The sequence below is a fragment of the Boeremia exigua genome, assembly GCF_020726555.1.
Source record: "Boeremia exigua strain MPI-SDFR-AT-0100 chromosome Unknown C7974scaffold_4, whole genome shotgun sequence".
Lineage (NCBI taxonomy): Eukaryota > Fungi > Ascomycota > Dothideomycetes > Pleosporales > Didymellaceae > Boeremia > Boeremia exigua.
Window position 1 is genome coordinate 2,748,484 of NW_025763521.1, and position 24,034 is coordinate 2,772,517.

Consider the following 24,034-nt stretch of genomic DNA (forward strand, 5'->3'; position numbering starts at 1 on the left):
GACCCTTAGTTCTTTCGGAGTCAATTACATGGACAATCATCACCTCTACCCGTGCCAACGCCGCAACCCTGATACTGGTCGGAACGCCTGCACGCAAATACACCAGGAGACATCGCTACACTTGTGCTGGTCTGGAGATCATATGTAAGTGGCGCTGAATATCAGCAATGCTTGTGTAGCTGCTCTCGTGGAAGAGCACGAGGAGGTATGTTGGAGCCACTTAGAGGGATTCCGACTAGCTTAGGAGCGTCCCTATCAGCACGGTGATGCTCAGAAGAGCGGCTCAAGTCATCAAGCACGCGACAAATGACTTGGCTGCTCTGGGAGCTAGAGGAACGTTCCCCTATATGCTCCCTGTTTGGTTACGTCCCATCTGATCTTATGGCAGATCAGTGGTCCAATGTGATTACCTGGATACGCTCTTGGCTTCTTGATTCCTTCACAGCTACTAAGAGCAAACAAATAAGTTCTGTTACAGCTTAGTAAGGAGGCGTAGGAAGAGCAAATGCTACTGGTCCTGAGCTGTTCTATGTGCAGATCAGATAGGATTTGTTGGGATAGTAAGACAATGTACGATTCATTGCGTCCGAGAACTTGGTCTGGGATGTAGTACTGATCAGTGCGGCGCAATCAGTCTGTATCCCGCCTTTAGTGTATAAATCAGCGCTCGTTCCGAGTAAGGGACAATGAAGGAGGCACGTCTACACTGTAATCTGGTCACTGAAAGTGAGGAATGACTCACTTACTATAGCCGCCCTCGCCGAACTGTCCATCGCGGGCTTACTGTGAACCTTCTTCCCGCGGAATAGTGCAGCAAATCAAGTTCTAGGTGGTTCTATTTCACTAGCAGTCCTTGCAAACGGGCTTTCACTCACGCCAACATCTCGGCATCGACATGGACCCTGATCCCACAGCGTAGATTTCCAACGAATCGCACAATACACACGTTGCATTTGACAACCGAGCCCGTTACAATGCACGCAAGTCAAGATATCGTGCAAGTGCCTCAAAGCAAGCAACACTGACACGGCATCGCGCTAACACGAGGTCCAGCGACATGCGAAAGGCGATAGTGGACATACAGGCCATGCAGGCAAAGGAAACGATGGATGCCAGACTCCAGTACGCAATGGCGATGCTAGACATACAAGTCAAGCAGGCCAAAGACGCCATGGCAGCCAAAGTCCAGGACGCGAAGGCGATCGTCGACAGCAAGGCTGCGCAAGCAAAGGCCGCCATCGACACCGCCATCGAGGCCGACTCCGGAGCCCTCTATCAAAAGCGGTAGGTATCAACGTATCACGACACCATGCAATCCTAACACCCGCCCAGCATCGCCCGCAACAAGCAGCACTCCCCCCTGCTCCGCCTCCCCGCCGAACTGCGCAACAAGATCTACAAGCACGTCTTGGGCGGCCACGAGATCTACGCCCGCGTCGAAAACGCCCCCTTCACCTCCCGCAAAATCTGGCGCGAACAGCACGGCCTGTGCAAAGCCATCCGCGCCCTGCCCCGCACAAGCGCCCAGCTGCGCCACGAGACCGCGCTGCTCGTGTACAAGTACAACACCTTCCGCGTCCGCTCATACGATCTAGACTTCTTTTTCGACGTCGTTGGCGAGTCCGCGGCGCGCGCGCTGCGCCATCTGGTCATCGAGCATTGCAGCGTGCTGCTCAACACGAGCTACAGGCGGCTGTACGATGTGTATCGCCACGGAAGCCTGGCGCACATTGAGGTGCTGATTCGCACGGGGCGGGACGGCGGGTACCTGGCAGAAGTGCAGAAGAGGCTTGAGCAGGGCTTTGGGGGCACTGGGTGCGCGCGGGATATCGAGGTGGTGGTTGGGGAGGGCGAGATGGTGATTTGCTAGGGACGTGAAGGACGTGAGGCTCTACGAGATTCCTGCAGTCCCGTGGACGTCCTGATGGAGGCTTTTCCGGCAAGTCTGGGTTTTCGGGACCTCTGCCAACGAGGTTGCTGCTACCCACAGGGACGTGGACGAGAGAAGACTGGTGGATGGCACTTGCTAGAGAGAGCGGCAGGATTGAGTCTGCTGTCTACAGTGCGAAGATCACTGTGCAGAACAGTCGGATGAATAATAGATTCTCCAACAGAAATAGGGCTAATAACTCTTCAACAATAATACTATCGGCCTGTTTTGAGAAGACTCCACTGAAACGCACGTTGCGCAGATACTTGGGTATAAACCAAAAAAGCTGAGAAAGACCTCAATGTTGCCCCGGTATATCAATCAAAGCTCAGTGATGCCAGTAGGCTTCATGGGACTTGGTCGATTGGATTGTGTGCCTTACCTTCGTGTGCATCCGAGCACACTCATCGCCGGATCCAACCCCTGAAACGAGAGTCTTTGGTTCAGCGTGACTCAGTTGGCCAAGTCATCTACGCCCTTGTACCTGCCGCTCAAATCCCGCTGATAGTCATACGTGCCACTTCCTGGTCACTTCGTTGCGACACTCACGCACCCAACTCAACTAGTTACTGCTAAGAATTGACCCCTCGAACAGTCGCAGTGGACGCATCCGAGTGGGTGTGGAACTAGATGCGTGGGATCGTCGGGGTGATGGCGGGAGGTGCAGACACGGAACGGATGCAGACGCGGGAGCCTCGGGGTCTGGGTTCCGAGGGTGGGAAACGGGTGTGCGGTGTGTTGACTGCACCGACGCAGACCTTTAGCACGTGCGACGTTTCTCCGCGAGTCGGTCCTGGACTGCGGCGTCGATGGCGCAGAGGCGTTAAGCGTGTCGTGTATATATCTTCCGAGCGGCACGTGGGACTTTGTGGTCGGATATGCCAGGGCGCAGTCCCTTTTCTGCGTCTAACTCAAGCTATTTACCTCAGCATGATGGGAGGGTCCGCGACCAAGAGCTGTTCTGTGCTTCGCGCGGAGGGTGCCATATGGCTCGATCCCGGATCTCTGCGCTCCACGCTCCGAAACCCAGAGAGCACTGGAAGCAGATCACCCCTACAGCGGCATCGACGCCGAGCCGAACACTAGACAACTTTGGGGGGGGGGGGGGGGGGGGGGTTCCAACGCACACCACAGCACATACCTCTGCGCCGCTGGGAGAAGACGCCGGCACACTCTCCCCAGCATCCCTGACCGACAGCAGGCAAGCCTCAAACCACCCTCCGCACCCCAGCGCCACAGCCACACCACGGGCCCGGGCTGCAGTAGGTATCCTCCCAGCCACAGCCAAGATCCGGGGTATCCCACTAGCCAGATGCCAGTCTAGACGCAGGCCAGCCACAGCACCCCCTTGCCTCTGCGCTGCCGGAGCCTGAAACTTCGGCACCGCTTCGTACGTGCGTGCTGTGCTAGGTACCGTCCAGGTCCCGATGCCACCGCCCGTCGATTACACCTGAGCCGCAGCATCTCACGCCTGAGGCTCCAGCGCTGGCCCGTGGAGACTGCTCGCGAGGCTGCTGTGTCGCGGTCGCGGTCGCGCGACTCGCAGAGCCGTACCTGTCGGCGGAGCAGTACCTCGCGCTCATTGGTTGACTGAGGCACTAGGCCCGTTTCGGGATAGTCTGGGCGTGGCTAGTACTGATCAGGGACCGTCTAGTCCCGATGCGCGCGCTCCACGACGCCCGATCATCAACGTCACGATAAACGCGGTGTGCTACCATAGCGTGTGTGCAATTGCAAATGCACCCGTAATCGATGATGCAGGTGGGTATGGGGTAAGAAAGGAGGGACGGGACGGCCCAGCGTTGCTACGAGGGATGTGCAGTGACGCATAATACATACCTCAGGCGCCGCAAGAGTGCGTCTACACATGTCACTTCCTCGCACTGCGCTCGCACGTGTCCAACGCGGTATACACACACGCACTCCCTTGCCTATCAGACCGCATCGCTTGTGTCTGCACACAGCAACGCAGCCCGTCTACTCCACGCCACGACACCGCCCCACCGCAATGCCGACGACACGCCAGCAGGACGCCGCCGCGTCCACACTCACCTCGCGCTCCAAGCCCGCGGCGGGTGGGAAATCGCACCGCGCCAGCGCGACGAACTGCATGCAGCACTGGGAAGACGCGGAGCACCTTGCGTCGAACCAAGCCGCGTTCCTCGAGTTCCGCCGACAGTCCTCAGATGCCTCTGTGCCGGCGTCAGACGCCTCGGGAACATCGGACTCGACGTCTGGAGACCATGGCCCGGTTCACCCGGCTATGAAGCGCGGCCGTGGCGCTAATCAGATCGGCAACACGAGCAAGAAAGCGAAGAGCGCGGGGGGACTGGCGAAGGGGGATAAGACGAGGGTGCCGAGGGTGGGGCAGGAGGTGTTCTTTGACCACGGAGGGAAGGAGGGAGGGGAGGTGGTCGAGGTGTTGTACGAAGAGAAGGTGGTTGGGGGCGAGAAGGCAGAGGCGAGTAAGGAGGATCCGAGACTGGTTGTGAAGAAGGGGGAGGGAGAGGAGGGAGAGGTGTGGAAGCCGGAGGATGTGTGGTTCGATTAGAGCACGTGAGTGGGGCGGAGACGGGCGGGTATGGCAGCGAGTTCCTGGATTAGATAGTGCGAGTGATTGCAGATAGCGAGAGTGATTGCAGAGAGTTCTGTTGGTCAGGTCAACGGTTTCAAGTCGGCGCACGACGTGCCTGAGAGGGTCCTGAAATAGGCAGTAAGCACTTGATAACGCTCCACGCTTGGCCTCTCCGTGGCGATTCTCTCCGCTCGGTGGATCGGCGCCCCATGAGCACGCGGGACAACGCTCACGACTGCCGTGCCCATAAGCTTTGGCGGCGTCGGGAGCAGTTCCCCAGATTCCCGCACGAATACGGGTGGTTTGGATCGGAAATAGCGAATCAGCTACAGATCGGTGCTGTTTACGGTGCATTATTAGGACGAGCGTCTTGGATGCAGGCCTAGCGGGTCTGGATCACTGGAGGGTGCATTGTGAAGGGCAGCTGCAGCGGCGACTGGCGGGCAGCTAGGGCAATCTGCAGGCGTCAGGTTGCGCGCAGAGGAGGGTTTCGCAGGGACCAGTGTTGATGCTGCAGCGTTTGTCATAAACAAAGAGACGCTGTGTGACGTTTGACGTCGCCTGACCGTGGTGTGAGCGAGTCGTTCGTGCCTCCCCGCCCAAACAGGACAGCGTGCAGCCACAACGTGCGCTAACCGCCGCCGACAGCCGTGCAGCAGCCGGCTGGAAGCAGACAGGCGTCGGGGGATTGCTGTAGGGATGCAGACGTTGGACGCACGGCTGACGGTAAGCGTGAATGCAGATGCTCATCTCACTGCGCTGCGCTGCACTCATCGGCCGCAGCGCCTCGTCTCGTGCGCTGAGCGAACGTGCCCGTCAGGCGGGTGCAGAGATTTGCAGATTGGCATGGTGATGAGCTAGACGGCGTGGAGGAGCAGAGATTTTCAAGATTGGCACGGCGATGCGCTGCACGGCGCGCAGCAGGGTGACGGCCAGGACGTGCAGCAGGGTCACGGCCAGGACGCGCAGGCCACGGCCAGGACACGCCAGGACACGGCCAGGACACGGCCAGGAGCTCGCAGCAGCGAGCCAGGGCGGCCGGCTAAATAGCAGCAGCGAACGACTCGAGCGGCCGCGACAGGCGAGCGATGCAGATCACCGGGCCAACCGCGTCGCCCCATGCCGGGCCCCCTCGCACGACAGCTGCTGCACTCTGGCCGACGTCGAGCCTCGCCACGCTCGCGGCGCTGAAACATGCAAGAATGAGGGCGGCGGGCGTGGTGGTGATGCAGGCGGGCACAGGCGAACACAGGCGCAGCGCCGGGGCAGCGGGCGCCCAGTGCAGCGTGTCGCGCAGGTGACTTCAGAGCGGGCTCTGCCATCACTGGCGCCCTCAGCGCTCTAAGGCGTGGGGAATGCCAGCTGGATAGCGTCGCCGGCGGTGCGTCCAGTGGGTGCAGTGCGCCCGTCCAGTGCCCGAGCTGCAGCCGCGGCCTCTTGTCACGCTCGCGCCGTGCGTCCCGCCGCGCCGAGTCGTGAATGGCTGAGGCCCGTCCGCATCTGCAGCATTATTGTGTGCCCCTCTGCTGCCCACCCCAAACACAACGACCGCTCGCGACGCCCACGCCGCAACGCTCGCTACGCGCCAATTCGCCTGCCCGTGAGCTGCCCGCCCGCCCTTCTGCCCGTCTGCCCGTCTGCTGCCCGCCGGGCCCGCGATGCCGCTCGTCTAGCCGTCACCCGCCGCAACTCTACGCCCACACGCACGCCCAGCACCCTTCGCACCCGTCCGCCCGTCTGCACCGTCCGCGCCGTCCGCACGCGCTCGCCGGCTGCCCTCCCACGATGGTCTTGGCCGCGCGCACATAGCCCAGTTCCACCGGCCCCGGGCGACGCCCGTTCAGTCCAGCGGCCGCTATGTACGAGGTGCAGCCGACCACGCTGGCCCCGCCGGCCGTCACGGCGCTGCGCCGCGAGGCCACGGCCTCCAGTGCCCAGCAGCGCGTCAACATGGAGCGCACCGTCAGCCAGGACATGCGCGAGGAGAGGGACGACCTGAAGGAGGCCGCCGAGCACAGCCTGAACGTCATCATGGACCTGGGGCTGTCGGGCCACGTCCGCTACGTCAGCCCGTCGTGGCGCGACGTCGTCGGCACGCTGCCCGCCGCCGTCATCGGCCAGCCCGTGCTCGACCTGATCTTCGCCGGCAAGGACGGCTTTGCCGAGACCATCGAGTCTGTCCGCAAGTACGACTCGCGCAGCCACATCGCCCGCTTCTCCGTGCGCATGGGCCCGCACTCGCTGCTGCGCCGCAAGCGCTCGCGGCCCGCCGTCGATGCCGAGCACGCCGTGCCGCCCTCGCCGACCAAGGACGCCGACGAGGATGAACAGATCCTGAACCTCGAGGCGCAGGGCATCATGGTCTACGACCGCGCCACGGGCGCCGAGAGTCATGTGCGTAGTTCGTCTGGTCTGCCGTCGGACGCTAACAGTGCCAGACAATGTGGATGGTCCGCCCGTCCGTGCTCCGCGAGGTCACCATTGACCTGCCCGAGGAGCTCGTCGAGTCGCTCGGCGTCGGCGCAGAAGTCCTCGCCCACTACCTCACCGGACTGGCCGACCAGAGCGCCGACGACCCGCGCAACCATCCGCCGCCACTGCCCGTGCTGTGTCGCATCTGTGAGCGGCAGATCACCCCGTGGTGGTTCGAGAAGCACTCGGAGCTGTGTCTGCAGGAGCACCGCGCTGAGATGGACGTGCAGCTGGCCCAGGAGACGCTATCCGAGCACCGCAACGCCATTGTCCGCGTTCTGGATACCCTCGAGGCACAGGCCCGCCCTTCGAGAGCCGCGCCCGCAGACCCCGCAGCTTTGATTCAGCCACCCGAGTACCAAGGCCACCTGATTCAGCCAATGTCGACTTCGTCCTCTGGCACGCCGTCCGGGCGCAACTCTCCTGCTTCTCCACCCTCGAGATCCAGAGAGCGGTCCAATGCGTCTGGCTTCGGGCATCATCGAGCACGCTCCTTCGCTGTTCGACGGCCGCTTGCTCGCATCGTGGAGCTGGTGCTCGACTTGTGCGACACTGCACTGGAAGTCAACACGCCAGCCATCAAGGACAACATCCGCAATGCCTCTGAGATCCGCACGCAGTCGCCGCAGTCTGAGAACCGCATCTCGCAAGTGATGCAGTGGCAGTCGCCAACCTCTGGCTCGTCAGACTTCAGCGACGGCTTGAGGCTGCTCTGCGAAGACACCAACCGGCTGGCCAAGGTCAAAATCGAGGCCGTCTTCAGGCATCGACATATCCTCGAGTATTCCGAGCGACTACGCATCGAGTTCGACATCCTGGTCCAAGAGTGCATTGAAGCCGCCATCGTGAAGGCTGCCCGCATAGCTGCTGGAGAGGACAGCTCCTCAGACGACGAAACAGCAGAGGGAGAACCGCCGCCAGATGTAAATGACATCCCTGGAGGTGACGAGGGCATCTTCCCTGGATCCTTCGACGCTCCATCGGCTATGGCCAATGCCCTGCGTAACGCCTCAGACACATCTCTGCCCATACGAGTAGGACGTCGAGAGTCATCCGTGGCAGATTCAACAAGATCCAGCAGCCCGAGAGCCGGCTGTCAGACACCCAGATCACATGCTGGTCCCATCAGTATCGCGAGCCAAGGCAATCGACGGTCTATGCATTTCGAGAGCGATGCAGGCATGGAGAGCGATACCAGTATGCGGTCGTCAGTCCTGTCCGGCCCGCGACGAGCTGACTCACCAGCCAACTCGGAACTCGGTCTCAGCAGAGTAGCCAGCTCGAGAGAACGAAAACGCAAGAGCTTGATTCTGCCAAGTGTCTTCTCCAGCCGGCAACAGTCGCCTGCTCGTACCATGCACCCAGCACCACCAGCGTCACCCCTACGAACAAAGCCTCGTATGTCCAGCGGTGCCGATGCTTTCCATTCTCCAATAACATCACCCGTCTTAACGACCACCGACTTCTCCTCACCTGCCATGTCAATGGCAATCAATCACCACCGCAGGCAGTCGTCCACCGCTGGATCAGATGGCCCAAGAGGTCTGTCGCCTCGACTGCTGCCTGTCACACAACCGCAGCCACGCGCGGTACCTCCCTCCATCAAGGATTTCGAGGTCGTCAAGCCCATTAGCAAGGGCGCATTTGGCAGCGTCTATCTTGCCAAGAAGAAGTCTACCGGCGAATACTACGCCATCAAGGTCCTCAAGAAGGCAGACATGGTGGCCAAGAATCAAGTCACCAATGTCAAGGCCGAGCGGGCGATCATGATGTGGCAGGGCGAGAGCGACTTTGTTGCAAAGCTCTACTGGACGTTCTCGAGCAAGGACTATCTGTACCTTGTCATGGAGTATCTAAATGGAGGCGATTGTGCGTCGCTCATCAAGGTCCTCAGTGCTCTACCAGAAGACTGGGCGAAAAAGTACCTGGCTGAGGTTGTCCTGGGCGTGGAACATCTTCACAGCCGCAGCATCGTCCATCGCGATCTCAAACCAGACAATCTGCTGATTGATGCCAAGGGCCATCTAAAACTCACCGACTTTGGTCTGTCACGAATGGGTATGATTGGGCGTCAAAAGCGTGCTTTGAAGTCGGACCCCAACGAGCACGCGCCGGACCTGCTGAAGACAGGTCCTTTCCATCGTGCCGCCTCTGGCTCCTCAGCGTCACGATCTGCGTCTTTTGATCTCAACCCGTCGCCATCCACAACTCCATCGATGACGCCCGCGCTTGCTGGCGATCTTGGTCAGCCGTCGTACTTCAGCCTCAGCCGAGACGTGCCCCAGAGCCGCGAACAAAGTCGAAGGACATCGGGGAACCGCAGCGATAGCGCTGATAGCGATGCTCTGCAAGCCATGTTCCGTCGCTTCTCAATCGCAGACTCCAACTTTGGGCCTGGGCAACGGTCTCCCATCGAAGAGGAGGATTTCAGCGACAATGGATCGCCAGACATTCTTGCCCCATCGATGAGCAACTCTGCTGTTGCACAAGCTCAAAATCAGACACCGCCGGCGACAACACACATGCCGCCCCCGCACATGACGCTATTTGACCCAGATGACAGCAATGAGAGGAAGTTTGTTGGTACCCCCGACTACCTCGCACCCGAGACCATCGCTGGTAAGGGCCAAGATGAAGTGAGTGATTGGTGGTCGCTGGGCTGCATCCTGTTCGAGTCTCTGTATGGGTATCCGCCCTTCCACGCCGACACGCCAGACGAAGTGTTCCAGAATATCCTCGCGCGAAGAATCGACTGGCCATCGGAAGAGGAAGACATCTACGACATCTCAGACGATGCAAAAGATCTTATGAATCGCCTGATGTGCTCCGATCCTGCCAAGCGCTTGGGTGCTAATGCAGAAGAAAAGTATGCTAGTGGCGGCGAGGAAATAAGAGCCCACCCTTGGTTCGCTGACGTGAATTGGGAGACATTGCGCGATGACGAGGCTTCCTTCATTCCTGCACCTGAGAATCCGGAAGACACGGAGTACTTTGACACACGAGGAGCAGCCATGGCGAACTTCTCGCCGGAATTCGAAGATCAAGGCACATCGTCAGCCGGAACGCCGAGCGCCGATTATCCAGACCGGCCGCACGATGCGTTGTCGCGAGTGCGATCACAGGTCAGCGTCTCGACTATGAAGCGAGGCCTCATCCCGTTGCACATCCCGGCCCACGTCAGAGAAGGCAGGTCTAGAAGACTCAGCGAGCCAATGGCTACAGATGACTTCGGCAACTTTAGCTACAAGAATTTGCCAGTTCTGGAGAAGGCTAATAAGGATGTGATTCAGAAGCTGCGCGCAGAAGCAATGCTGCCGCAAAACAAGTCCAGCTCAGCCATACACTCGCCCACAATCACCTCGCCCTCGCCATCTCTCGAGACTAGCCCGATGATGCCCGGGCCGCTGCAACGCACCTTGTCCACCAACAGAGCGAGCGGTCGACCAGCATCGCCATCGGTCAGCGGACCGAGCTCTTCGCCCAGCCGAGGCTCACAGCCGTCGTCACCTCTGCTTGTACAGTTCAGCACTGGTCAGCACCACGACCGACGTAAGACATCCAGCAGCTCCTCAACGTTGTCACACTCAACCAGCAATCCAGGGCCCCTCCAATCGGGATTGTTCGATCCCAACCGTCTGTCTGGCTTGCGGCCATCACCAGAAGCCGTCTCGCCAGGCAAGCCCGCGAAGACAGGACCTGGCATGTCTGGTTCGTTCTCAGAGAAGCTGGGATCCAGTCCACGCCAGTCTTCCGCCGGACCAGCAAGCTCGCCACGTGCGCGGTCTCAGACACTCGGCTCTCAAGACGGCGACGTCGTGCGAGACCTCCTCCCAGGTCACCACAAGCGACGCAGTCAGGTGCTCGATGTCTCGCCGTCGTCGTCAGACACGGAAGATTCGCGGGCCAAGGCGCTGCTGCGTGTACAGCGTCGGAGACAGAGCTCTCGGCGGCTGTCGCAGATCAGCTTCGGCGACGGACCGTTCTTCCGGCCGCTCGACGTGCTCATTTGCGAAGACCACCCTGTGTCGAGGCTGGTCATGGAGAAGCTTCTCGAAAAGCTGCGCTGTCGCACGCTGACTGTCAATAATGGATCCGAGGCTATTCGCTACGCCATGGGCGAGGTCAAGTTCGACATCATTATGATGGAGTTCAGATTGCCGCAAGTCAACGGCGCCGACGTAGCCCGCATGATCCGCGACACCAAAAATGCAAACACAACGACCCCCATCGTCGCAGTCACCGGATACCTCAAAGAGCTGCAGGCCCCGCACTACTTCGATGCGCTCATCGAAAAGCCTCCCACTATCGCCAAGCTCACAGACACCCTCGGTCGTCTGTGTCAGTGGAAGGCACCGCCCCAGAACTGGGCGCCGACAATGTACCCCTCCATGATGCCCTCCGGCCTCAGACAAGAGTCGACCCGACAGGAAGACAGCCCGACGACAACTTCCAACTCGTCCGCGTTCTCGCACGTGCCCGGCTCCTACCGCGGGTCTAGCCGCGAAGACTCGATCAGCTCGTCGTTCTTCGGCGACAATGACAGTCGCACGAGTGAAGATGTGCCGGTCACTGTTGTCCGCGCGGCGGAGGAGTGGCATCCGGTGCTTGGGGTGGGGCGGTCGATGAGCGGGCTGGGGATCTCGGATCAGGATGCCGAGTCTAAAGAGCCAAAGGACTCACAGCTCCCCAAGACCCCCAAGAACATCAGGGATTCCATGGAGCGCATGGATCTAAATGATAACAAGGAGAGAGATCTAAAGGAGAAAGATGCAGAGCCGGCAATCCGCCGCCAGCGCTCCGCAGAACAAGTCGGCGCCAAGCGCCGCCTGCTGTCCTCGCGCAAACACGAGTCCGCCGAGTCCGGCGACGATGAGGACGAAGAGCTGGGCCACGCGGCCGCAAAGCGCAGCCCCACAGCCCTCGACCCGACATCCCCCAGCCCCGCGAAGTCGGGCGCGCACACCCACGCCCCGCCATCCCAGTCGCAGTCGCAGTCCCTCACCTACGGCCCGCAGACGCGCGACGCGCACGCGCACGCGCACTCACATTCGCACTCGCACTCGCACGCGCGCCCGCACGCGTCCAAACTCGGCATCGAGATGCTGCGCACCAACAGCCGCGGCAGCGTGGTCTCGGTCGACGGCGACGTGGCGGACCGAGAGCGCGGCGGGGAGCGCGAAATGGAAGTCCCTGGTGTGATATGCGAGGACGTTGGGGGCGAGGAGCGGGAGGCTTTTGCGTTGTTTTCTGCGCGGGGAGACGGGGGCGGGGGTGGTGGTGGTGGTGGTGGTGCTGCTGCAGGTACTGGAGGTACTGGTGGTACTGGTGCTGGGGGCGCAGGCACGCCAACACACGAGGATGGCGCGGTCACGCCGGATCCGGATCCCACGCCCCGCGCCGTGAAGACTGGATAGTCGCCGCGGGGCCGGGGCGGGGGGATCGCATAGCATAGCACAGCATGGCACTGGGCAGGAAGGCGTGTTGAGGCGGTTGTTGGATGGGGACTCGTTGGATGGGTGGGCGTGCGAGTCCGCGAGACGCACGCACGCAGACTGATTGACTAGACGGGACGCGACGGGACGGGACCGGGGGAGTGTGGACCGGGGGAGTGTGGGTGTTTCAATGGTAGTGCACCGAAACATGCATGGCTTGTTTATTTGTTTCCTTCTAAGCTTATGTACGACATGTCTTCTTCTTCTTCTCTTCTCTTCTCTTCCGTATCTTTACTTGTCTTCTCTTCCGTGCTTCTTTTTCTACTTTTCTTCTCTTCATGTCTTCTGTTCACCTCTTCTCTTCGTGTCTTTCTGCGCGTCTTTCCGCGCGTCTTCTACGCTGTCTACTTTGTCTGTACACGCTGCACATGGATTGCGTTTTCAGCGGCAAAAGGATCGTGTACGCTCGCTTTTCGAGGGGTGGGGTTGGTGTGGCGACGGGGGTGTGTGTATAGTGCGTGTGTAGTGTAGAGTAGCAGATGGAAGATTCCAAATAGGTATATGGAGGTATATGGAGGTATATGATATGGAGCGGGGTTGTCAATGTATTCATCACTCGTCATTCACTGCTCACTGCTCACTGCCTACTGCTTATCACTCAATGTCGCAGCCTCACACACACGACTCCAAGGAGACGGCAGCGCGTTCGCACAAACCAAGCACCGCGCAAATCAAGCACGGCAGTAACCTAGTCAACTGCTCTACGTCAGAAGACATTAAACGGCGCTGCGGAATCGGTGTGCGTGTGCACTGTCTGCGTGATCAGTTCGCGCTGGCAGGGTCGTGGCTCTGGATGCGGTGCGTTGGTGTGTCGTGTTGTGGACGCTTGCCTAGTGTGGAGGTGGAGAGGACATGGAGGTGCTCACTGTCTCGCTCGGGCTGCACGGCAGCTAGGGATGTTAGCCGGACTTACTCGTGTTTGCCACCACGCCACGACAACAACAACATGAGCAAACGCCGCTGACATTGCAAATACGTGCTTAGCGTCAACTACAGAGGACTTGCCAACCCGAGCTTCTGTTGTTAGAGCAGCAGGTTCGGTGAACAACGCAGGCCGAGCTTCTCCGCCAATCGATACCGGCTCGGACGGGAGCGCGCTTGGGCCAGGCCAAACGCGGGGAAAGCTCCAGCTCCTAGCTTGGAGCTCCCGGCTGGGCGCTGGACGTCATGCAGGTACACAGCGAGACAGCTGACCGTATCACTCCCATCAGAACGCGGTGCCTGAGTTGTGCCGTATTTGAAGCTCCTATCTGAAGCTGCTGTTTAAAGCAGGCCAGCCCCGCTCTCCACACCCACACCATCACCACAATGGGCGGCGAATCCCACACCCGCACCGTGCCCATGGCGTCGCACCCGTACCCGCAGCTGGCTGCTGGGCCGGTGGGCAAGCAGATCCACAGCATCTACTCGAGTCGGCTGAGGCAGTTTACCGACGGGGGGCAGTACCGCGAGCAGGGGCTGAGAGGGTGAGTTGACTGCACTGCACACTCCGCTCTGTGTGGATGCTGACCGGCCAGCAAACTCGACGAGGCCCGCGTCAAGGGCACCGACACCGACCACGTCAAGCTCGCCGTCTACTCGCCGCCCGGCCAGTCGCGCCCGCTGTTCAAAGAGGCCACCAGCCACGGCTTCACGCCCACGCACCTCGGCGCCTCGTTCGGGCCCAGCTGGTCGACCCACTGGTTCAAGATCCAGCTCACTGTCCCCAAGGCGCTGCTGGAAAAGGAACGCCTGGAGTTCCACTGGGACGCCGACAACGAGGGCCTCATTTGGACTGAGGACGGCCACACGGTCCACGGCCTGACGGGCGGCGGCGAGCGTGTCGAGTGGATTCTGCCCGACTCCTTCCGCGACGGCAAGCCGCACACTTTCTACATCGAGATGGCCTGCAACGGCATGTTCGGTAATGCCCCCGGCGGCGACTCCATCCAGCCGCCCGCCCCGGACCGCTACTACACCCTGCACACCGCCGACATCGTCGCTGTCAACCTCGAGGCCCGCGCGCTGTACTTCGACTTCTGGGAGATTGGCGATGCGTCGCGCGAGTTCCCGCAGGACTCGCTCGAGGCCCACGGCGCCCAGCAGGTCGCGAACCGCATCATGGACGCCTTCATTGCCGGCGGCGGCAGCAACGCGAGCATCAAGGAGGGGCGCAAGATTGCGCGCGAGTACCTGGGGGACGTCGACTCGCACAAGGTTTATGACGGCGACGAGGCCCTGGTCACGGGCATTGGCTACTGCCACATCGACACCTGCTGGTTGTGGCCGTTTGCCGAGACCAAGCGCAAGGTCAACCGCTCGTGGTCCAGCCAGTGCGACCTCATCGACCGCTACCCCGAGCTGCGCTTCTGCTGCTCGCAGGCCCAGCAGTACAAGTGGCTCGAGCAGGACTACCCGTCCACGTTTGACCGCGTCAAGAAGAAGGTCAAGGAGGGCAGCTTCCAGCCGATTGGCGGCAGCTGGGTCGAGCACGACACCAACCTGCCCGGCGGCGAGTCGCTGATCCGGCAGTTCCTGTACGGCCAGCGCTACTTTGAAAGCAGGTTTGGCAAGCGCTGCAAGACCTTCTGGCTGCCGGACACGTTCGGCTACTCCACCCAGCTGCCCCAGATCTGCCGCATCTCCGGCATGACGCGCTTCCTGACCCAGAAGCTGAGCTGGAACAACATCAACAACTTCCCGCACACCACCTTCAACTGGGTCGCCCTCGACAACAGCCAGGTCATCTGCCACATGCCGCCGTCCGAGACGTACACTGCCGAGGCCAACTTTGGCGACGTCAAGCGCAGCATCACCCAGCACAAGTCGCTCGACCAGGACCAGACGTCTCTGCTTGTCTTCGGCAAGGGCGATGGCGGCGGCGGCCCCACATGGCAGCACCTCGAGAAGCTGCGCCGCTGCCGCGGCATCAGCGAGAAGACCAGTCTGCTCCCGCGCATCAAGCTCGGCGACTCGGCCGACGACTTCTTCGACAAGCTGGAGAAGAAGATCGAGAACGGGACTGAGCTGGTCACGTGGTACGGCGAGCTGTACTTTGAGCTGCACCGCGGCACGTACACGACGCAGGCAAACAACAAACGCAACAACCGCAAGAGCGAGATCATGCTGAGGGATATTGAGTATCTGGCTACGCTGGCGACGGTCCGCAACGGGTTTGGCAAGAGCAGCGCGTACAAGTATCCCAAGAAGGATATCGATGATATGTGGGAGAACGTGCTGCTGTGCCAGTTCCACGACTGCTTGCCGGGCAGCTCGATTGAGATGTGCTACGACGATTCTGACAAGGTGGGTTGATGAAGAGTGTGTATTGACAGTGACTGACAATTGCAGATCTATGCCAAGGTGTTTGCCACGGGCGAGAAACTCCTCTCTGAGGCACTGTCTGAACTCGGCTTCGACGATGAGAAGTCGCTGAGCCCCGGCAGCGAGCTCTGCACCATCAACACCCTGCCCTGGACGCGCACTGAGATCGTAAAGCTGCCGGACTCTCACCCGGTAGAGTATGGTTTGGCGCATGGCGACGCTTTGAGCACCATGGCGATTCGCCCGCTGGCGTCTGCTTACTCTGCGGCCACGGCTACCATCGCGGAGACCGGCCCCGGAGTCTTCGAGCTGCGCAACTCGCAGTACGCAGTCAAGGTCACCGACGGCGCCATCACGTCGCTCTACGACCTCAAGGTCAAGCGAGAGCTGATCCCCAAGGGCAAGAAGGCGGCACAGCTCGTCATCTACGACGACAAGCCGCTCTACTGGCAGGCCTGGGACGTCGAGGTGTACCACCTGAACTCCCGACAGGAGCTCTCGCCCCACAAAGTCTCCATCTCGTCCTCGTCTCCTTCGAAGGTCTCTCTCACTATCGAGACCAAGATCTCCGACAAGTCGTGGGTCACCACCACGCTCTCCCTCCCCGCCGCCGTTGGCAACTCCCCCAGCGCCATCGAAATCTCCGCCGAGATTGAATGGCACGAAACGATGAAGTTCCTCAAGGTCGAGTTCCCCGTCGACATCACCAACACCTCTGCCGCGTACGAAACACAGTTCGGCATCGTCCACCGCCCCACGCACTACAACACGACGTGGGACATGGCCAAGTTCGAAGTGTGCGTGCACAAATGGGCCGACCTCTCGGAAGCCACGTACGGCGTCTCGATCCTCAACGACTCGAAATTCGGCTTCGCCGTCGCCGGCAACGTCATGCGCCTCAGCCTGCTGCGCGCCCCCAAGGCCCCCGACGCCCACGCCGACATGGGCCGCCACTTCACCAAATACGCCATCTTCCCGCACGCCGGCCCGCTCGACCACGCCACCGTCCGCAAGGCCGCCGAGTTCAACAACCCCCTACGCGTCGTCGCCCGCCGCACACAGTCGGCCACCGAGCACCCCCCGATCCCCTCGTTCCGCGTCCGCGGCGCGGACAACCTCGTCCTCGACACTATCAAGCGCGGCGAAGACGACCCGGATGTGTCGCGCGGCGAGCTGCCGCCGTCCAAATCCCACTCGGTTATTCTGCGCGTGTACGACGCGCTGGGCGGGAAGAGTCGGGGTATGTTGGAGTGGAGCGGGGTGAGGGTTCGGAAGGTGGTTAGGGTGAATGCGCTTGAGGACGAGGAGGGGGTGGTTGAGGGGTTGGTTCGTGGGGGTGGGGGTGAAGGGGGAGAGGGGTCTGGGAGTGGGAGTGGGAGTGGGAGTGTGGGGATTGAGGTGCGGGCGTTTGAGGTTGCGACGTTTAAGTTGGTGTTGGAGGACTAGCACGTGTTGGAGGATTAGTGGGTGGTTGTGGGGTTCAGGCTGGTGGTGGAGCGTCAGCGCAGAGAGGGTGGGGTGTCAGCGTGGCGACGGTGTCAGCGCGGAGACGGTGTTGACGGGTCACGCATAGTCCATAGTCCAGTCTCGTCCAGCATAGCATACTAAGCAAAGCGGCGTCTTCTTTCTTTGCGTTCCACGCGGGAAACGACCCAATCTGACTGGCTAGTGCACCACCGCGCCAGAAAGCCGGCGCTGCGTCTCCCGCCCCAGCCCGATGTACAAACAGCACAATGTACAAACCGCGCTTCTCGTGGCTCTGAACATGGAATACACCCCCCCTCTCTCTGTGTGTGTTGTGTGGAGGTGTGTGGCTGGGTTGAGGTCGAGACCTGGATTTTGATCTGGATTTTCATTCTGGTTTGACTTTAGGGTTCGGGTTGATTTTGATTTTGATTTTGATTTAGATTGAGATACTGACACTGATACTGGCACTGATACTGACATGAACACTGACACTGACATTAATGGGGCGTGCTGGATCCGCGCTCATGCAGCGAGCGCTGCAGCGAGGAGGGTGCGAAGCGTGTGGAGCGTGTGAAGCGTGTGGAGCGTGTGAAGCGTGTGGAGCGTGAGGAGAGCTGTGAGATCCGGGGGTTAGGAGAGGTTAGGGCTGAGGAGCCAAGGGGTTGAGGGATTGAGAACTAAGGAGTTAAGGGCAAGGGTTAAGGGTTAAGGGTTAAGGGTTAAGGGTTAAGGGTTAAGGGTTAAGGGTTAAGGGTTAAGGGTTAAGGGTTAAGGGTTAAGGGTTAAGGATTGAGGCCCAAGGGGTTAGCTCTTAAGTGCGTGCGGGACGAAGGAATTGTCACTGCAGAGCGCGTGCGTGGAGGCGTGGATAGAGCTGCGCAGACACGGACAGCGACGGCCCAAGGCGCAGTGTAATGCGTACTGGAGGAGTTCAAGTAGGGCAGACAGCATAGGGCTCGTGGCTAGACTGCTCGAGCAGGATGCGGGGGTGCTGTAGTCTGCAGTCTCTCTGTGTGTATTCGATTCATCTGTTCTCTTCGGTGTCCAGCGACTCAGTGTAGTAGTCAAACACCTAGCTAGGGTTTGCCTAACTGCAGACACTCGTTAGTTCGACTCCAGCAGCTAGTACGGCCGCTTTGGTGCGCTAGACCTACGTACTACTTGCTAGCAGTCTTTCCTTGTGCAAGTAAATAAGAGGAGGGCTTAGTCGAGAAAGGAGAGCTTGCTATTTGTTTACGTCTTATAGGGGGTTTTCTTGTACCCTGTAAGCGTATAAGGCGTATAAGCTATTAATACTCGAGGAATGTTGTAACAACAGCAGGTAATATAGGCCACCGGTACGGTTCTGAGTCCTCTACAAGGTGTATAAAAGCACTAGGAGGGTTGAAACTAGGGTTGATCTTTGTTCCTATACGTCTTATACGAGGAATCCTTAAGAACTACCTACCCTAGGCCTGCTACAGCTAGCCCTTTTATACCCACAAGTCTTAGTTAGCCACGGATAGATAAGGAGTAAAGAAGGTAACAAGTTAGAGCTAGGTTAGAGGGTATTCAAGTTAGTAGGCTATAGATAGACATGGGTTGGTACAAGCGACGAGTAAGAACCAAGTAAGAGGGTGTTCAAGTTGTTCGAGATACTTGTACGAATCGGGTTTTCGATGTTCGATTCTTACAAATATAATATAGGAGAAAAGCAGCATGTGAAGAAGCTTAGTTAAGTTATGACCAGTCAGTCACCTCTATTAACTGGTGGGTTAATTTATGACTGGTAGTAGATTCTTACATGATAGATTCTACATGATAGAGTGAACCCCCCCACCCCCTATAATACCTATAAACTGTCTTCTAGGGTTAAAGTACCTTAGCTTGGCACGTCTTCTATACCCCTTGGGAGGTTGCAGTCTACTGTATATATGGTAGCCGTTGCAAGACACGAATCAATAGCTTCATCATCTTGCATTCGGGATTTCGCGAAACCCCTTGTCCTTATCCTTCTCTCTCCTCCTCCTCTTAGTTCGTGTGCTTGCGTGGGTTCTGGGTTCGGGTTTTGGTTGTGGTTGTGATTGTAGTCATGGTTTCTGGTCGTGGTGGATGGGGTGAATAGGATACCTAGGATTGATAGGCGGTGTTGTGGGGAAAGCGGAAGGGTGTAGTGGGATGGCGGTTTGGTGTGGAGCGTTGTGATGTGTTACAACTAGAATAGACTGGACTGGACTAGACTGGGGCAGGGTGGGGCGCTCAAGTGTTGCAGTTTCGTGCTTGGGAGTTGAGGCACTGTGGATGGGCTCTGATTTCTAGGCTCTAGGATCTAGGTTCTGGGTTCTGGTTGAAGTGGACGTGTTGTAGATGGGATAAGGATAGCCGGACTAGAATCAGGTATATCGAAGGTATCCTCGCATCGGATCGCATCGCAACGCAACATAACGCACGCGCAGAGCGTCCCGCACCTAACGCTACCTGCTCAGCGTATAATACGTGGGCTGGGTATATAGAGGACCGGACAGGGTGGTGGTGCGTGGGGGGGTGGCGCTGATGGACCTGTGTGTGGACACGGGCACGCGAGGTGGGCTGGGCGAGCCTGGCAATTCTCGTGTTACCGGTACCTCTTGATGATCTTCTTCACCGAGTAGATCTTTCAAGCCATCCCAGCGATAACCTGCAACGTCCATACGAATCAAAAAGCTGGCAAGGAGTACGCCGCGTTTGTTTTTTACCACGATATCCCATTCGGTGTGATAATTTTGTTCAAGGACAGTGAGCTCCCTTGCAGTGTCCGAGCGCCAAGCTCGTGACCCAAAGTCGGCGATTGTTGACATATTGCCTACCGTCGTCGCATCGCTCTCAAGCATTTGTTCAGGGAAGTGGCTTATTGCTTCGACAGCAGCACGGAGTTTGTGATTGTTACCGCAAAAGCAAGTGAAGAGGGATCGTATAATCGGGTCTTTGTCAATCGCCATTCCCCGCAATCCAGGATACTCAAAGATTTGAATAGCAGCATGCTCATGAAATGGGAACTTGCGACGGCGTAGGTCAAAACCGTGATTAGAGTCGCTTTTGGTACCAAAGTCATCGAGGGCCAGATAGGTAATGCATGAGAGAGCCGTCCTGCGAGTCGAAGGTCTCAAAGCAGACATGGTCAAAGAGGTGATACAAATGAGCGACTCCACCATTTTCGTCGACGAGTTCAAATCCACCTTCGACTCCACGATGATACGTGTCTTATCAATGGCCTCACCACTGATAGCCACTTTCGATACCTGGGTAAATCAACTCATCGAGGCAACAACAGCTAACCAGCAACCTCTCATCGGGCGAACCTGGAAGCAAGGCCTCAAAGACGGTTACGCATATCTTCACACTCTCTTAACAAATGAGCCGTCATTATTGAGCCTCTCAGCCTTGCAAGACGGTACTCAGGCCGAACGTCTGCAATGGTTTCACCAAGCGATCGAAGGTGGTGACCCGGCCCAATTCAGAGACTTGGCTTGCAGCTTCTGTTACGCTCGATCATTTTTTATTACGACTTTCGGACGGATGGGCATCGGTCCCTCGGATACTCAGCCAGGCGATACCGTGGCAGTGATTCCTGGAGGCGGCGTGCCGTACGTCATCCGGCCGAACAGGAGCGGGTGGACATTGGTCGGGGAATCGTACGTCCAAGGTATCATGAACGGGGAAGTGGTTGCAGGATACTCTGATGGCGCTGTTGTCATGGAGTGGTTTGATCTAGTCTGAGCGAAGAAGTTTATAATGCTTGCTGGAATGTGCAGACCACATCTAATTTAGTGCATTATACAGGAAGCCCTGCTGTTTCCTGCATACCTAGGTACCTATGATATCTTGCATAAAGATATAATTTTATTGATGAAGCACGAAAAACAGGGGTATATCGCGGAAAATCTCACAAAACAGGCCAAAGCCCTCTGCCTGTGGCACAAACGTCGTTACGTACTTGTTGCAGCAAACTATATTTCGAGGATACCAACACTCACGCATCGTGAATCACGTGCGGGCATAAAGATATATACTAGAAGACATCTTCTAGGTATCCATAAACAGGCAAGCCTCTTCTTATCTTATATATAGAGCCTAGTCCTCCCCTATGTCCTATACACACGCATCCTGTAGCTATTTAGCTAATTTAGGAGTGTGTGTACCTAACTTGTAACTGTGACAGTATACTGTACGATAGTAGGGGGTGGTTGGTTTATATTGACAAGCACCAATAGCATAGAGCTGACTGTCGAGATTTAATTTTGTCCTGACGTTGAATTCCCCTCAAGCGTTTCCTTGTTGGGTTGAGTTTGGAATGAGACGAATAAGATCATATAAATCAATGCACAGGTCACCAAAATACAAGTGGATCCTATCGAGTATTCTATCAAAGACGTTGATAGTTGGGTCATCGCTCCCGATCATATTCAGAGCTATATTCTACGTTTTCCTTAATCTCGATGAGACGACAGCAGGTCTTCGGCTGCACAAGAACATACTGTTGAGGAGCGAATCGTTTGAGCCTGAAGAATCACGAGAGAGATCGTTTTAAACGTGCCACTAGAAGACACGATCAATATCAGTGACGTACTCGTAAAGAGGGACTTTTTCCTTTCACTTGGCAAAGAACATATATAGGTCAACTGAGAACAAAAGAAGCACGGAGTGGAGAACGCTAAGCTGTGTCTACATACCAAAGCCTCACAATTACTGACCCGCCTTCCTATTTCGACGATCAGGCTAAACAACAGCAGTCGCACCAGCCGCGGGTAAACTCGATGTCTACACTCGTCATTGTAGCACGCTTGTGGTTTCTCTCATTCCAGTCTGCACGCGCCCAAGAAGTGCAGTAGTTGGAGCCCGACACATCCGCACCCTTCTTAAATCCTTCAGAGCGACTGGTCCTCAACATACAGTTGTCCCGCTGATTCTTCAGGCATGATTCGTACCCGAGTGTTTTCGTAAGAGCATGCGTGCAGGATTGGGCTCACCACGGCGACTCACGGGGCAGCATCACTTTGGCTCAGCTGGTGACGAGAATCTCAGGCTAACAAATTCCTTTTGAAAAAGTACGCAGGATCTGCCATCTCTAGCGAGATTTTCCTTGAGGCTGGTCACTTCGAACAGCACAGAAACGCGGTCAAGCGCCAGTCGCGACGGAACGGTCGACTAGCACAGTCGCATATCTGCGCTATAAGGGTCAGTCATGCGGACTTTTGCGAATAATGAGTCGGGTGCAGCCATGGGATTGGGCTCTGCTGGACACTTACCTATCGTGTCCTGCTGTCATTGGTGGAGAGCCCGATGGGCAGCGTCGGAGCGTAGCCTCACTTTTGTGTGTGCTGATATAGAGAATGAACGCCAAAACTCAGGATGCGCACCAATTTAGGGAGTACATTGTTCAGAGAAGACGGGTTCTGATGTTGCGAGGTGAGTGCATGGCACGACATTGTTTTGGGTCGACACTGACCACTGTGGTTTAGGTAGTCCTCCATAGACACAACCATAAATGCGATACAGATTCTATTTACTTTCTGCTACTTTGCGCTCCGGCGGAGACTTTACGAGGCTGGAACGGTGGTGCGATATCGGGATGCTCCTTCCTCAGGTGCACTTTCAGCGCATCGCTCCGCTTGTATGAGCGTTCACAACCCGGTGCGTCACATTCAATGGGCTTGTTATCGCCATGCTGAATCTTTACATGTCGACTTAGGTTACGCTTCCTCCATTCTCCCTGGAACTGCCCCTCGCAATAACTACATGTCAGAACGTCGGATTCAGCACTGGCTTATGTCAGTGAGATTAGAAGCGCGGCAGTACCCTTGCTTTACCTATCTGTGGTAGATGTCGGGTTCGGAGACTCGCTGAAGTTCTCCGGATGTCTCGAGCTGAACATCCTGGGGTACATCGAGGGAGTGGTGCCGCTACCAGGAAGAGACGATAATGTGTGTCGAACACGCTGTACGCCTGCAGCTGGAGCAAATGACTGTGTCTCGGCACCGTTCCACTGTGATAACAAGACCGTCGAGTTGAAAGGGTTTCTAGAAACCTATCTCAATGTCAGTTAACTATCACCTACACATCCACGACCGGAGGGTGTGCCCCTACTCTATTTTGTGTACTCAAGTCCAAAGGGCTTCCGAGATACCCTTCGACAAAAGCCCAATCATCGACCATGATTGGCATCGCAGGTCCCCAGGTCGATTCGTCCGACGCAGAGAAAGGTGGCTCCGGCATAGTCGTCACATCGGTGAAATGTCATGCACAACCAGCTACGCCGCTCTTGAATTATATCAGTCGATATCCTCGAGGACCATCATTGGCAAGACTAAGCCTCCGGACGAGTGCTGCGCTGTCGTGGCAGGCAAGCAAGCAACCAGCGAACCGCCTACAGACCACTCACCCGGATCAGCCTGTGCGAATGAGAGTCGCCGACAGGGTCAGTTGTTTCTGGTTGCACGGCGCTGAGGCGATCGACAGTTGAGCCTCTGGCGTCGTGCCAGCGCAACAGCACGTTCGACAACGTGGCTGATGGCCACCTCAGAGGGACTGCATCCTAGCTGCTGTGCTCCGGCGAGTTCCTCCAAGGCCGCAACTCGACAGTGAAGACAATGGAAAAGACGAATCGCACAACAGAAAAAAAACCCTGGCAGCATCACTGCAGTGTATATCAACATCGCAAAACTTACTCTCGCACCATCGAATCAATGGCACCAAATATGATCGACTTGAGCGCAGCAGTACACACAATTAACAAGGCAGCCCCTACATCATAATCTAGCGCCTCGTTTAAGGCACTAT

The 24,034-nt window shown here is 57.7% G+C and overlaps 7 protein-coding genes across 7 annotated transcripts; 6 read left to right on the top strand and 1 right to left on the bottom strand.

The window, feature by feature from the left end:
- Positions 1-1,342: 1,342 nt before the first annotated feature.
- On the top strand, positions 1,343-1,870 carry C7974DRAFT_306512 (uncharacterized protein; the record flags this gene model as incomplete). The annotated part of the gene is made up of 1 exon (XM_046138089.1): positions 1,343-1,870. A coding segment is annotated over one exon (528 nt), but the record flags the coding sequence as incomplete, so codon positions are not given.
- Positions 1,871-3,459: 1,589 nt separating this feature from the next.
- C7974DRAFT_451825 (uncharacterized protein) lies at positions 3,460-4,572 on the top strand. The gene has a single exon (XM_046145797.1). It carries the CDS (start codon positions 3,798-3,800, stop codon positions 4,479-4,481), a length of 684 nt encoding a protein of 227 aa, XP_045999657.1. The 5' UTR covers positions 3,460-3,797; the 3' UTR covers positions 4,482-4,572.
- A 1,790-nt stretch (positions 4,573-6,362) lies between these two features.
- C7974DRAFT_308219 (putative response regulator receiver RIM15p) lies at positions 6,363-12,391 on the top strand (the record flags this gene model as incomplete). Its single annotated transcript, XM_046138161.1, has 2 exons — positions 6,363-6,899; positions 6,944-12,391. 2 exons carry the CDS (start codon positions 6,363-6,365, stop codon positions 12,389-12,391), a joined length of 5,985 nt encoding a protein of 1,994 aa, XP_045999658.1.
- On the top strand, positions 12,209-13,030 carry C7974DRAFT_391605 (uncharacterized protein). Its single transcript, XM_046141595.1, has one exon. The coding sequence runs from the start codon at positions 12,600-12,602 to the stop codon at positions 12,933-12,935; it is 336 nt and encodes a 111-aa protein (XP_045999659.1). The 5' UTR covers positions 12,209-12,599; the 3' UTR covers positions 12,936-13,030.
- A 552-nt stretch (positions 13,031-13,582) lies between these two features.
- C7974DRAFT_333573 (glycosyl hydrolases family 38 N-terminal domain-containing protein) lies at positions 13,583-17,530 on the top strand. The gene is made up of 3 exons (XM_046139137.1): positions 13,583-13,935; positions 13,987-15,754; positions 15,800-17,530. The coding sequence occupies exons 1-3, from the start codon at positions 13,778-13,780 to the stop codon at positions 17,216-17,218; spliced, it is 3,345 nt and encodes a 1,114-aa protein (XP_045999660.1). The 5' UTR covers positions 13,583-13,777; the 3' UTR covers positions 17,219-17,530.
- A 3,200-nt stretch (positions 17,531-20,730) lies between these two features.
- On the top strand, positions 20,731-21,083 carry C7974DRAFT_391607 (uncharacterized protein). The gene has a single exon (XM_046141596.1). It carries the CDS (start codon positions 20,774-20,776, stop codon positions 20,972-20,974), a length of 201 nt encoding a protein of 66 aa, XP_045999661.1. The 5' UTR covers positions 20,731-20,773; the 3' UTR covers positions 20,975-21,083.
- Positions 21,084-22,793: 1,710 nt separating this feature from the next.
- C7974DRAFT_289960 (uncharacterized protein) lies at positions 22,794-23,021 on the bottom strand (the record flags this gene model as incomplete). The annotated part of the gene is made up of 1 exon (XM_046137640.1): positions 22,794-23,021. A coding segment is annotated over one exon (228 nt), but the record flags the coding sequence as incomplete, so codon positions are not given.
- Positions 23,022-24,034: the final 1,013 nt, after the last annotated feature.

Bases quoted from the DNA above. Each gene is read 5' to 3' on its own strand.
- C7974DRAFT_451825 (XM_046145797.1), top strand. From the start codon at position 3,798: ATGTCACTTCCTCGCACTGCGCTCGCACGTGTCCAACGCGGTATACAC.
- C7974DRAFT_391605 (XM_046141595.1), top strand. From the start codon at position 12,600: ATGGTAGTGCACCGAAACATGCATGGCTTGTTTATTTGTTTCCTTCTA.
- C7974DRAFT_333573 (XM_046139137.1), top strand. From the start codon at position 13,778: ATGGGCGGCGAATCCCACACCCGCACCGTGCCCATGGCGTCGCACCCG. The intron at 13,936-13,986 runs GTGAGTTGACTG...CTGACCGGCCAG, and splicing joins CGCGAGCAGGGGCTGAGAGG to CAAACTCGACGAGGCCCGCG. The intron at 15,755-15,799 runs GTGGGTTGATGA...TGACAATTGCAG, and splicing joins GCTACGACGATTCTGACAAG to ATCTATGCCAAGGTGTTTGC.
- C7974DRAFT_391607 (XM_046141596.1), top strand. From the start codon at position 20,774: ATGGGCATCGGTCCCTCGGATACTCAGCCAGGCGATACCGTGGCAGTG.